The sequence below is a fragment of the Cervus elaphus genome, chromosome 1, assembly GCF_910594005.1.
Source record: "Cervus elaphus chromosome 1, mCerEla1.1, whole genome shotgun sequence".
Lineage (NCBI taxonomy): Eukaryota > Metazoa > Chordata > Mammalia > Artiodactyla > Cervidae > Cervus > Cervus elaphus.
This window is the reverse complement of record NC_057815.1, coordinates 92,885,802-92,898,269: the sequence shown is the minus strand read 5'-3', so window position 1 is coordinate 92,898,269 and position 12,468 is coordinate 92,885,802. Positions and strand designations below refer to the sequence as shown.

General features: G+C 41.6%; 1 protein-coding gene across 1 annotated transcript in view; it reads right to left on the bottom strand.

The window, feature by feature from the left end:
* The window catches only part of LOC122674249 (fatty acid desaturase 2-like protein FADS2B), a 43,116-nt gene that overhangs the window by 3,980 nt on the left and 26,668 nt on the right, over positions 1 to 12,468 (bottom strand). Inside the window, exons 5-9 of the mRNA XM_043872470.1 lie at positions 10,618 to 10,743; positions 6,648 to 6,708; positions 3,882 to 3,958; positions 3,623 to 3,735; positions 1,778 to 1,874 (exon numbers count right to left, since the gene is read on the bottom strand). Of these exons, the coding sequence (XP_043728405.1) occupies positions 1,778 to 1,874; positions 3,623 to 3,735; positions 3,882 to 3,958; positions 6,648 to 6,708; positions 10,618 to 10,743 (474 nt within the window). The remainder of the gene's footprint in view (positions 1 to 1,777; positions 1,875 to 3,622; positions 3,736 to 3,881; positions 3,959 to 6,647; positions 6,709 to 10,617; positions 10,744 to 12,468) is intronic.

The window sequence follows — 12,468 nt, the reverse complement described above, 5'->3', positions numbered from 1 at the left end:
CATGTATTTTATTTTATTCAAAGACAGACTGAGAAGAAGTTCATAGGATTCTCCAGACTACTTAGAATGCTTATGAATGTGATTTTATTCAGTGCCTTTCTAAGATTTAATCCTTGTTAGGGTTGTTGCCATTTTGAATGTTATTTTTGCAGTTATTCTAAGTCATGGTTCCTCGAAGTGTACTTTAGAGCACCTTGGGGTTCCCTAGGACACTTTCAGGGGATCTTCAAGGTCAAAATGATCCGCATAATACTTCTGAAACAGTATTTGCCTTTTTCATTCTCATTCATGCATGCTTATAGCATGGGTTTTACCAGAGGCTATTAAACATGGGATGATGTCATCATTCTGATGTTAACCTTAATTGGCTTTATCTTGTTATTTTAAAATTAACAGATATTTTAAAACTCTCAGATTCAGTTTCAAATACAGTAACTATCAGTGGATATAACTTCCACAAATGAAAGCTCTTTGATGTCCTCAATAAGTTTTAAGAGTAGTTTCTTGACCAAAAAGATTGAGAAGCACTACTGTGTGGAGTGTCCACTGAATATGGAAATGGGCATGGAGGAGGAAGCAGTATGATGCCTGGATTCTCCACTTAATCACGGCACAGCCAGTATTAGGCTTAGGGGGCAGTTTTATTCGCATGGGTCACAAATCTTTTAATCGTTAACAGCATGCTTGCAGAGAAGGCAGTCTCCTCTCTGGGCCCCACCACCTATACAATGAAATGAGGGGGATTCCAGGGTTCTTCCTTCTGTTATTCTAGGAGTGTGAGATTCATTGAAAGATTGAAAGATTCATTGAAACATTCATGTTGGGGCAGGTTTAGTAAACCTTGCCTGTAACGTGCTACCCAGTAAATGTTTTTATTTTGCATCACAGCTATGCAGTTCTACTGTTTAAGAATAAAAGCTATCATAGAGAATATGTAATGTATTAGTGTGACTGTGTTCCAATAAGACTACAAAAACACACACTGGGCTAGACTGACCCTTTGGCTGTAGTTTATAAGACTTGGTTAAGAGCAAAAACTCTTGAGAGTCCCTTGGACTGCAAGGAGATCCAACCAGTTCATCCTAAAGGACATCAGTCCTGGGTGTTCATTGGAAGGACTGATGTTGAAGTTGAAACTACAATACTTTGGCCATCTGATGCGAAGAGTTGACTCATTGGAAAAGACCCTGATGCTGGGAAAGATTGAGGGCAGGAGGAGAAGGGGACGACAGAGAATGAGATGGTTGGATGTTATCACTGACTCAACGGACATGGGTTTGGGTAAACTCCGGGAGTTCGTGATGGACAGGGAGGCCTGGCGTGCTGCAGTTCATTGGGTCGCAGAGAGCTCGACATGACTGAGTGACTTAACTGAACCAAACTGAAGAGCAAAGGTTCTGAAATCAAACTGCCAATGTTTAAAACCTGCTTCTAGGGAACTCCCGCTGGTCCACAGGTTAAAACTGTGTACTAACCACAGGTTTGATCCCTGGTAGGAGAACTAACACTCTGCATGCCACACAGTGTGGCCAAATAAATAACTAAAACCTGCTTCTACCAGTTAGCTGTGTGATCTTACACAACTTATATAACTTATTCTACCTCAATTTTATCATTTTTAAAGTGGGAATACTCTGAGCACATAGCTACATGTAGCTACATGCAAAACAGCTGACAGCGCCTGGCCCCTGGCAAGCCTCTAATAAATATTATTTGAGGTAAGCAGATGGTAATCAGGATGCTTTGATGGATGCTTTCCCAAGAACAGCATTATTACCTGAGTGCTGAACCAGTCCTGGTTCTCCTCGTTGCTCACTTTCATTGGTATGTGGCTCATCTGGGTAATATATGCAAGCCACGGACTCTCAAGAAACCTTTAAGAGAATAAAAGGAAGATGTGATCACTCCTTGGGGAGTTTCAGTTCCAGTCACTGGGCTTGCATACCCACTTGCAGATCTGGCTGAGCATTAGAGGAAATGGCAGTAACTCAAAAGATCCAATAAAGTGGTGGTTATTTATTTTTCATCTTTGTAGACTTTTTATATCTAAAGATGGCACACTAGGGAATCAGTCACACTCCCTGTCTTGCAGCCTACTGTACCAGAGCAGTGTCCCCAGTATTTTCTGAAGGCGTTGGTGCAAGGCTCAGAAAATACCTAGATAACTGAAGGTCAGGCTTCCCTGCTGGTTCAGTGGTCAAGATTCCATCTGCCAATGCAGGAGATCTGGGTTTGATTCTTGGGTCAGGAAGATGTCCTGGACAAAGAACTGGCAACCGACTCCAGTATTCTTGCCTGTGAAACCCCCAGAGCAGAGGAGCCTGGCAGGCTACAGTCCATGGGGTCGCAAAAGAGTCAGACATGACTTTGTGACTAAAGCAACAAAAACTTAAGCATATATGCAACGTGATTAATAGCTTGGCTGATGTCATCAGATAGAACTGGGTACAAGTTGTGATTTGGCACTGCTACTGGCCTTTATTTGCTCTTGAGTAAGTGATTTCATTTCTCTGAACTTTAGTTCTCTTACCAGAAAAACGAAATTGATACTATCTACATTGCCGGGTTGTTTTTTTTTTTTTTTTTTTTTTTTTTTTTTACTTTTTTTTTTTTTGCATTTTTGATTACATGAAATAAGGTAATGCATGTAGAGTGAGTGAAGTCGCTCAGACGTGCCTGACTCTTTGCGACCCCGTGGACTGTAGCCCACCAGCTCCTGCATCCATGGAATTTTCCAGGCAAGAATACTGGAGCGGGTTGCCGTTTCCTTCTCCGGGGGATCTCCCCCACCCAGGGATGGAGCCCGGGTCTCCCACAATGCAGGCGGGCACGTTGCCGTTTCCTTCTTCGGGGGATCTCCCCCACCCAGGGATGGAGCCCGGGTCTCCCACCATGCAGGCGGGCGCGTTGCTGTCTGAGCCAGCAGGGAGGCCCACCGTGAGCCGTCAGCAGACCGCCTGATGCGGAGGAGCCCCTGCCGCTGCTGTGAGCAGGGACGCGAGTGATGAGAGAGGGATGCATCGCGAGGTGAACGGGGTGATTCAGTTTAAAGTGCTTTTGATGTGGGGAAAATCTCTAGTCATAAAATAACTTTTTAAAAAACTGGGCTCCTACTACCTTCGGTAAGAATTATGATGTCCAGCTGGATTACAGTTTGAAGGACTTGGTGATCAGGCAGAATGCAATTTTCCTTTGAGAAACATGCAGGTCCACTTAAATGTGGATATTTTTAAGTAAACACACAGTACTACAAGATTAGTGCTTGCCTGAATCCACAGTTGAGGAACCACATACTGGATAGATGACTATGGAGCCTGAATATCTTTGGATTTCGGTAACTGAGGTGGGTCTAGGGACTAATCCTCCTCAGATGCTGAGGGATTACTATACTGCAATTGGGAATTAATCACGTGGGGAAAAAAGGCATTATTGGGAAATTCAATTTCCAAGAAACTCAACTACTTCAGCTGCTTTACCCCACATTTTCTTGGAAACGTTTCAGTTACAAGAATGTGGTCTGGTGTCATAATATGCTAATCATTGCTAATCATAAATAGCTCAGTTAAGGAAGGTAAGAGGACCATCCAGGTAATAAGAGTAGGAGAATATAATGTTTCCTTACTTGACTAAATATATGAGCACCATGGTTCCGAAGATTCCATAGAAAGGGCCAAATGTGATGAAATAGCGGATATAAAAGCTGCTGACCCAGGCAATGTCCTGCGGAAAGAAGTGCTTGAAAGTTAAGCTAGTGGATATAAAACTGGCTAAATCTTATATCCTGGTACTCAAGGAAGCTACATCTGGAAAGGACCAAGCATTTACATTTTCCCTTTTCTACCAGCCTGATCTAGCTTTTGAGAAGGAATCGAGTTACTCACCTTCCAGGCCCTTCTGCGGTACATTGCTAGAATCGATTTCAGGTTGATATACACCGGCATGAAAAGGGGGACCCCAACTGAAAACAAACAAACAAACAAACAAAAAGTTCATAAACAAATGAGCTGATATGATTCTTGTGAAAGTTAGTGGGAGTCGATCTCCTTAACATGTGAACAAATGAGCAGATATGATTCCTATGCAAGCTAGTGGGAGTTGATCTTAACATGCTCCCCCTGGAATATTGTCCCTGAGAAGGGATGCAAGGTGGAGATCCACAACCACATTCTGCATGCTGCTGGGCTTTTAGAGTCTCTGAGGCTCAACCAGGACTTTGGTTCAAGCTCCCTTAGGGAGACTAGGGAAGCTTTGAAGATCTGAGTCAATCCTGATGAAGGCATCCTGGAAGGGCTTCTGCTCTGAGCTTTCAAGTTTTCTCAAGGTCTCTGGAATCCTTCAATCCTTCACACTCCTTCGTGTTGGGCCCTGTCACAATATGTCGAGGTGGCAGATATAGAGCTGGCATACTGAGTCTGGCCAGATAGTTATTTACCTGCCCTTCCCCCAGGACCAGTGAAGTTGCCTGGAGCACATAGGAGTCGTATGGAGACCCTTCAGACTTCACAACTCTCTGCTTGATCAAACTTGAGTCAGATGCTCTGGACCCCCTTCCTGACTAGGCTTCACACTTGACCTGTAAACTTTCAAAGTCTGAATTGTCAGCCCAGATGATTTTGTCCACCCTACACACTAAGAGACTCGCACAAATGCTAGAAATAGTTTCTAAGAACAATTCAGGGCCATGCTCCTGGGATAACTCCAGCCCCCTTAAAATTCTTGCATGAGAAAGTTCAAGACTGTCCAAAGAACTTACTCCTTGTTCAGTAGGTTTCTGACCTCCTTTTTCTTCGATCATTTGTTAGAAAACTTACAATTATAAAATTCTTACTCTGTCCCTCTGGAATGGATTGTCCCTGATCCAGAAATGTCTTTCTCAAGGACTTGGGAGTCATCCCTTTGAAGTACAATCTTGGAGGATCGGGCTCTGTCCTGCAGTCTTTGGAAGGGTAAGGAGTTTGACTTTGATAAGCACCAGTGAGAAGACACACATGGCTTAACCACATGACCAGCTTCCCCTCCCTTTATCCTCTTTCCCTAGTTTCCTTTAGCATGTCCCAGTGTTTTAAAAGTCTCCCAACTTTCTTTTCTGAGAGTTGAGCTCAGCTTGTACTGAAGTACCTTTCCCTACTACAGGAATCTGCATGAAAGCTGTCTCCCCATCTTTATGAAATGTCAAGCTTCATCTCTCTTTGACGGGTTGAGTACGACTCATATGTACCTGTCATACTAAGTTGAAGACATTTGAAAGAAAATGACAAAATGAAACAGCTCCTGAGGACGATGTGGTTTGTAAGCTGGGCATTCTGCAGTGAAGTTACAATATTCACCCATTCCTCATAAGCTAAGGCTGTATTGTATTACTACACACAGGAGGAGAGTTCAGACAAGAGACCCCAACAGTTTTTTCTTATGTGAATACACATCTGTCTGGGCTGGAATAGTTCCCTTTCAAACAGGGGCACCAATGTCCTCCACACCCTTTTTGGTCATGAAAGAGAATAACCGCACTAGGAGAAGTCCTCAGAATTCTAGCACTGGAAGAGGCTGCAGTGGTGGTTGAGCCTCGTGTCTCAGAAAATGGACTCACAGGCCACCCCGGTCAGGCAGGAGACAGATGACCACTGGTGGCCAGTGTTTGGGCGAGCCAGATCATCTGCAACCGCTTCTCAATCTTAACACTGCTGGCATCTTAGGGTCAGATAATTCTTTACTGTTCAGGGCTGTTCTGTGCCCTGTAAGGCATTTCATGACATCCCTGGCTGCTGCCCCATGGATGTCAGTACCGTTCCCCCGCTTTCTTGTGATAATCGAAAAAGTATCTATACGGTGTCAAATGTCCCACTGGGGGCATCAGTGCTCTTAGTTGAGAACCACTGATCTACAGGAAATGTTTGGAATCTTCCTTCATTTGGGTTTCTTTTCCAAATGAGTAAGCATGTTTCAGACGAGCATATTTTGGGGTCCTAAACTTTTCTTTGTGAGCTCTCATAAATTTGACTTGGTTTAGAGCAAAACATTTTTGCTTCTAATATTTTCATTGGCATTAGCATTGTTCAGCTACCCTATTTTCTCTCAAGCCTAGAATATATCCAGATCTATCTTTCTATCTTATATGTGTGTGTGTGTGTGTGTGTGTGTGTGTCCACTAAAATACCTTCTCCAGCTGTATGTAAGCTGTGGGAACAGTCAACTTTCTTCCACACAGAAGCTCTGCAGGTGACTTTATTCATGAGACTCTGCTTTTTCTGGCACCTATTGTCAGTGCTTGAGCATTCTTTTCCTGTTTTTCCTCCCTATCCATATACCACTATCCTTTTCTTCTTCATAAGTATTGTATTTTTCCAGGACGAGAGTCACAGTTTCCAGACCCCTTGATTGGCATCCTGCCTCCCATCCTTCTTGGAACATCTCCTTCCCTGTACAGTAGCCAGAGTGATGAGATGCCCAGTAAGAATGCCTAACTGCTCTTCTATTTTCCTTTTCAGATTTCACCCAGGTAAGTCTGAAATTAAGCATGCTGCTTTTTTGAGGCACAACTAGGCATGGGATCGTCTCTCTGTGGGAGGATTTCATTCATGCCTTCTGGTTTGACAACAGTTTGCTTCAAGGAAATGGGATGATAAGGATTGTGGCCCCCTGGGACTCACCCATGCAGAAGTACAGGTGCTGCTTCTCGTAGTTGATGTATTTGATTTTGTTCTTGCCATACTGAATGAAGAGAGAATAAAACTAAAGTAAGAACGATATAGATTTCTGTTATTATACTCAAGGTTGTGTGTGTGTGTGTGTGTGTGTGTGTGTGTGTGTGTGTAGAATCTCTATAGAACAAGCCATCTGGTCAGAGTTCATTTACTGTCAAACTGAAGCCACTGAAGAACCAGAACTGAAGGGGGAGGAAATATTGTGGTGCCTTTTTCTATATTTCAGTTCAGTTGTGTTCAGTTGGTCAGTCATGTCCAACTCTTTGCAACCCCAAGAATCACAGCACACCGGGCCTCCCTGTCTATCACCAACTCCCGGAGTCTACTCAAACCCATGTCCATCGAGTCGGTGATGCCGTCCAACCATCTCATCCTCTGTCGTCTCCTTCTCCTCCTGCCCCCAATCCCTCCCAGCATCAGGGTCTTTTCCAGTCAGTCAACTCTTCGCATAAGGTGCCCAAAGTACTGGCGTTTCAGCTTCAGCATCAGTCCTTCCAATGAACACCCAGGACTGATCTCCTTTAGGATGGACTGGTTGGATTGCCTTGCAGCCCGAGGGACTCTTAACAGTCTTCTCCAACACCACAGCTCAAAAGCATCAATTTTTCAGTGCTCAGCTTTATTCACAGTCCAACTCTCACATCCATACATGACCACTGGAAAAACCATAGCCTTGACCAGACAGACCTTTGCTGGCAAAGTAATGTCTCTGCTTTTTAATATGCTATCTAGGTTGGTAATAACTTTCCTTCCAAGGAGTAAGCATCTTTTAATTTCAGGGCTGCAATCAGCATCTGCAGTGATTTTGGAGCCCAAAAAAATAAAGTCTGACACTGTTTCAGCTGTCTCCCCATCTATTTCCCATGAAGTGATGGGACCAGATGCCATGATCTTAGTTTTCTGAATGCTGAGCTTTAAGCCAACTTTTTCACTCTCCTCTTTCACTTTCATCAAGAGGCTTTTTAGTTCCTCTTCACTTTCTGCCATAAGGGTGGTGTCATCTGCATGTCTGAGGTTATTGATATTTCTCCCAGCAATCTTAATTCCAGCTTGTGCTTCTTCCAGCCCAGTGTTTCTCATGATGTCTGTGCATATAAGTTAAATAAGCAGGGTGACAACATAGGCCTTGGCATACACCTTTTCCTATTTGGAACCAGTCTGTTTTTCCATGTCCAGTTCTAACTGTTGCATCCTGACCTGCATACAGGTTTCTCAAGAGGCAGGTCAGGTGGTCTGGTATCCCATCTCTTTCAGAATTTTCCACAGTCTATTGTTGATCCACACAGTCAAAGGCTTTGGCATAGTCAATAAAGCAGAAATAGATGCTTTTCTGGAACTCTCTTGCTTTTTTGATGATCCGGTGAATGTTGGCAATTTGATCTCTGGTTCCTCTGCCTTTTCTAAAACCAGCTTGAACATCTGGAAGTTCTCAGTTCACGTATTGCTGAAGGCTGGCTTGGAGAATTTTAAGCATTACTTTACTAGCATGTGAGATGAGTGCAATTGTGCAGTAGTTTCTTTATTTAAATGTGGGCAATTCTTGCAGGGATGGTTCATTCCATTTGACTTCAGGGATTGTTATCATTTATTATTATACCCATGGGAGCCATTTTGAGATTTGTCCTGGTGTGGAATGGAGTGATAATGGAGGAGAAATATTTCTGATAAGTGTTTAAGGTCTTCTTCAACCTATGTGCTTAGAATTCTGCTTGAAGCACAGTCTGCTTGTATCCGTTCATCCATTTAACAGATATATGTTGAATGGTTGTGTTATAAAACACATAGTCATAACCTCTAGTATCTACTTCATCTTTCCTCCTTTAATTCCATCGTGGATCTCATGCTGTGATTTACTCATTTTAAGGCTTGATAATATATAATCTTACCACTGGGAATTTGAGTCATTTCCTAGGGGTCTTCTTAGTTAATTTAGTCTGTGCCCAAATGCAGAAAGGCAGCAAATATCTTGAGAGAAGGCATAGACATCATGGTTTATCTGTATTACCTAAGAGACACTTAATAAATGTTTGGTTGAAGAGATTAATGAATGAATGATAATTCAGATCTCCTCTATAATTTTACCATATGTTCAGTCAGTTAAAACACTGTGAGCACTGTTTAATTTTTTGCTTTTCCCATTCTTTTGATACCTTCCCTTCTACATATTTCTTCTGTTATTTCGATATTAGACTTGACCCTTCTTTCTCTTACTATCATAAATCAAAATAAATGTCATGGTGATAAAGTAATGATAGTTATTTACAGTTACTCCCAAGCTTCTGGATATTTAAGTGGTAGGAAACTTGAAAGAGGGAGTCGGTGGGAAATTTTGGAGAGTTGGCAAATGTAGGTGAAGGATTGATTTTTGAGTATGGCTCCAAAGGAGAAGTCTAACTTTTCCAGAGTATGAGAACAGGACCTGGCCCTAGAGGATTTAATTAATACTTGTTAAAGGAATGAATGTTTGAAGAAAGTGGTAGAAAGACTGACAGTAAAATAGGAAGAACAGAAACAGTTAAGGCTTATCAGAATTAGTTTTGTTGCAAAACAATGAATTTTAGAGATTTAATGATTTTAAGTAATGTGCAGTTGCCTTGAAATTAAAGTATACAGAACCTAAGGCTCGAGGGATATATCTCTAGAATGATGGAGAAGTGATGATGTCTCCATCCTCTGTGAAGGGGCAGCATGTGAACTGGATACAATTCTACAGAAAGCACTTCTGGAGGGGGTCAGGCTGCCTCATGAACTCCAGTGAGACAAATCTCCATTGCTGTGAGGGAATGAGGAGAGAAGTCAAAATGTCACAAGTTTAATGATCAGCTGAGTTCACAGGGATTCCCTGGTGGCTCAGACTGTAGAGAGTCTGCCTGAAATGTGAGAGACCCTGGTTGGATCCCTGGAGAAGGAAATGACAACCCACTCCAGTATTCTTGCCTGGAAAATCCCATGGGTGGAGGAGCCTGGTGGGCTACAGTCCATAGCGCCTCAAAGAGTCAGACATGACTGAGCGACTTCACTGCAGGAGTTTGCAAACTTCAGAGAGCTCTGACTTGTTTGTGGAGTCATTGTGAAGAACAACTGACTGAAGACTACAAGGTTTCTTTCTTTCTTTTTTCCTTTATATCTCGGCAGGAGACTTTTTCTCCTAATTGGAAGAAGGTTGTCTTCCCAAACTGGGAAAACGGTATTTTGAGAAAGTTGAACAATTTTGGTTACCACAAAGTCCACACTGCAACTGACCAAACTACACTCCTTTGTTTTTAGAAAGCTCCTAAATTCTTCCAGAAGCAGATAGAGCCTCTTCCTAAGCCCTTAATTCTCAGGATCCATCATTTCCTCTCGAGGAAAGACACCTTTCTGTGGTTATCCTTATACCTTCTATGTTGAAAGCAGACTCAGAAAATCTTGGTAATAATCCTTACATGCTGGTTTTAAGCTGAGGTTTAAGAAAGTCAACAGCTGGGACATCCTGGAGTTTGCCATCCTTTTTCTGTTGCTTAAGAAGTCTGAGTTAGAGGCGAGGTCCTAAGTGTATTATGAGGCATTTGAGCTGAGTTTCATGTGTAAATGAACCAAAATGAACCTAAACTAAAAATAGCAGCTTAGTTTCTTCCAACAGCTAGAATTAGTTGATATAACTAGATATGTAGGTGTTTCATGATTTAGCACTTGTTGAATGAGTGTTAGCCTGAATGACTTTTAAGATCATTTAGTCATTCATTCCACATTTTTTTTTTTCTTACAACACCAGATTCACTTATTTCAAATCTATATCCTGGACTTAAGAAGAGATGCTCTGAAAACATGCTTGAAGCCAGTATCTCCAGCCTGATGTCCTCAAGACAAAGGTGTAGACCTTTCCAAGAACAACTTCCTGAAACATTTCTTTAGTGCTTAGGATTTCTGAACCTACCTTGACAGGTTGTAAATCTCCAATAACAAGAAATGGGCCTAGATTAATATCTGGGTCTTTGAGGTAGATGTTTGTTTTGACATGGTGTTGGAAGTGCTGGTTATTCCACCATTTTGCAGATAGGCCCTGAGGAGAAGAGAACATTCATTAGCTGCAAGATTTCTCTCCTGAAATATCTTTCATTATCAGAGTTTTCCAAAACTAAAGAAAATCAACTGAAAATCATCTGAATATTCACTGGAAGGACTGAGGCTGAAGCTGAAGCTCCAGTACTGACCATCTGATGTGAAGAGCCAACTCACTGGAAAAGACCCTGATGCTGGGAAAGATTGAGGGCAGGAGGAAAAGGGGATGACGGAGGATGAGATAGTTGGATGGCATCACCCACTCAATGGACATGAGTCTGAGCAAACTTTATGAACTGGTGAAGGACAGGGAAGCCTGGTGTGCTGTGTTCATGGGGTCGCAGTGAGTCGGACATGACTACCGCCTGCATAGTAACAATCAGCGTTTTCTGCATACATCTCCAAAGTTTAATTAGGATATGGATTCCTGGAACATGCCGTCCCCCATGCCTGGGTCACAGAATGATTTATTGGCTAGAGGCTCTAAAAGCCTACCAGCAAATAATTATCTTATCCAGGAGCACAAATTCCAGGCTAAAACAACTCCTGATAATGAAGAAGATTAAAAACCATTTAAATGAAATGTTTTTCCATCTTTTTTCCCTTTTTTTTTTTTTGTCCTCCTTTTAAAAAGAAACATGAACTAGGTAGAGCAGAGAGTATACTTCTTATTTTATAAATAAAGAAACTTCAGTTCTAAAACTAGATATTTCTGGGGGGAAATGGCCCCAGGGTTCCTACTTCAATGAATATTTTAAAGAGTCATGGATCTGAAGTCATCTCCTATGGGGGCTTGCCTCTGATCATCACATTTTCAGGTTTCAATGATCTTATTAGATATAAATGAGAATAAACATATTTTAGTTGATGCTGAGCTCATATAATCTCTGATTAAGTTGTTTGGGATTTTTTTTTTTTCTCTTTCAGTGAGAATCTGAACGTTTTAACAGAAAAAGATTTGGAAGTGCATCAACTTAGTTGCATCCACTGGATGTATAAATGCTTCTGTGTGGTTTAGGAAAATTATCTACCCTTTGATGTTTAATTTCATCTTCAGTAAGTATAGTATAATATGATGCCATTTACCTGCATGGGTTATTTGAGGAGACATGAGATGTTGTATGTAGAATGCTGGCATATTGAGATATTCAATTTCTCTTCCCTTCCCATATTCCATTAATCATTATTAGAAGAATAAGCAATAGTCATAGCTTTTACTGCATATTTGATATCTCTCAAATTGATTATATGTATTTTAAATCTGCAGTGTTCAATAGAGTAGCCATTATCTATGTGTGGCCACTGAGCACTTAATATGTGACCAGTCAAATTGAGGCAGGCTGTGTAAGTATATAATACATACTAGATTCAAAGCCTCAGAATGAAAAAAGAAATGTAAAATATATTAATAATTTTTATATTTCTTTCATGTAAAAATGAAAATATTTGGAATATATACAGGAGTGATAAAGCTGGAAGAGGGTGTTTGCTGTGACCAGTGTGTTCTCTTGGCAAAATTCTGTTGGCCTTTGCCCTACTTCATCTTGTTCTCCAAGGCTAAACTTGCCTGTTACTCCAGGTGTCTCTTGATTTCCTACTTTTGCATTCCAGTCCCCTATGGTGAAAAGGACATCTTTTTTAGGCATTAGTTCTAGAAGGTCTCATAGGTCTTCATAGAACCATTCAACGTCAGCTTCTTCAGCATTACTGTTTGGGGCATAGCCTT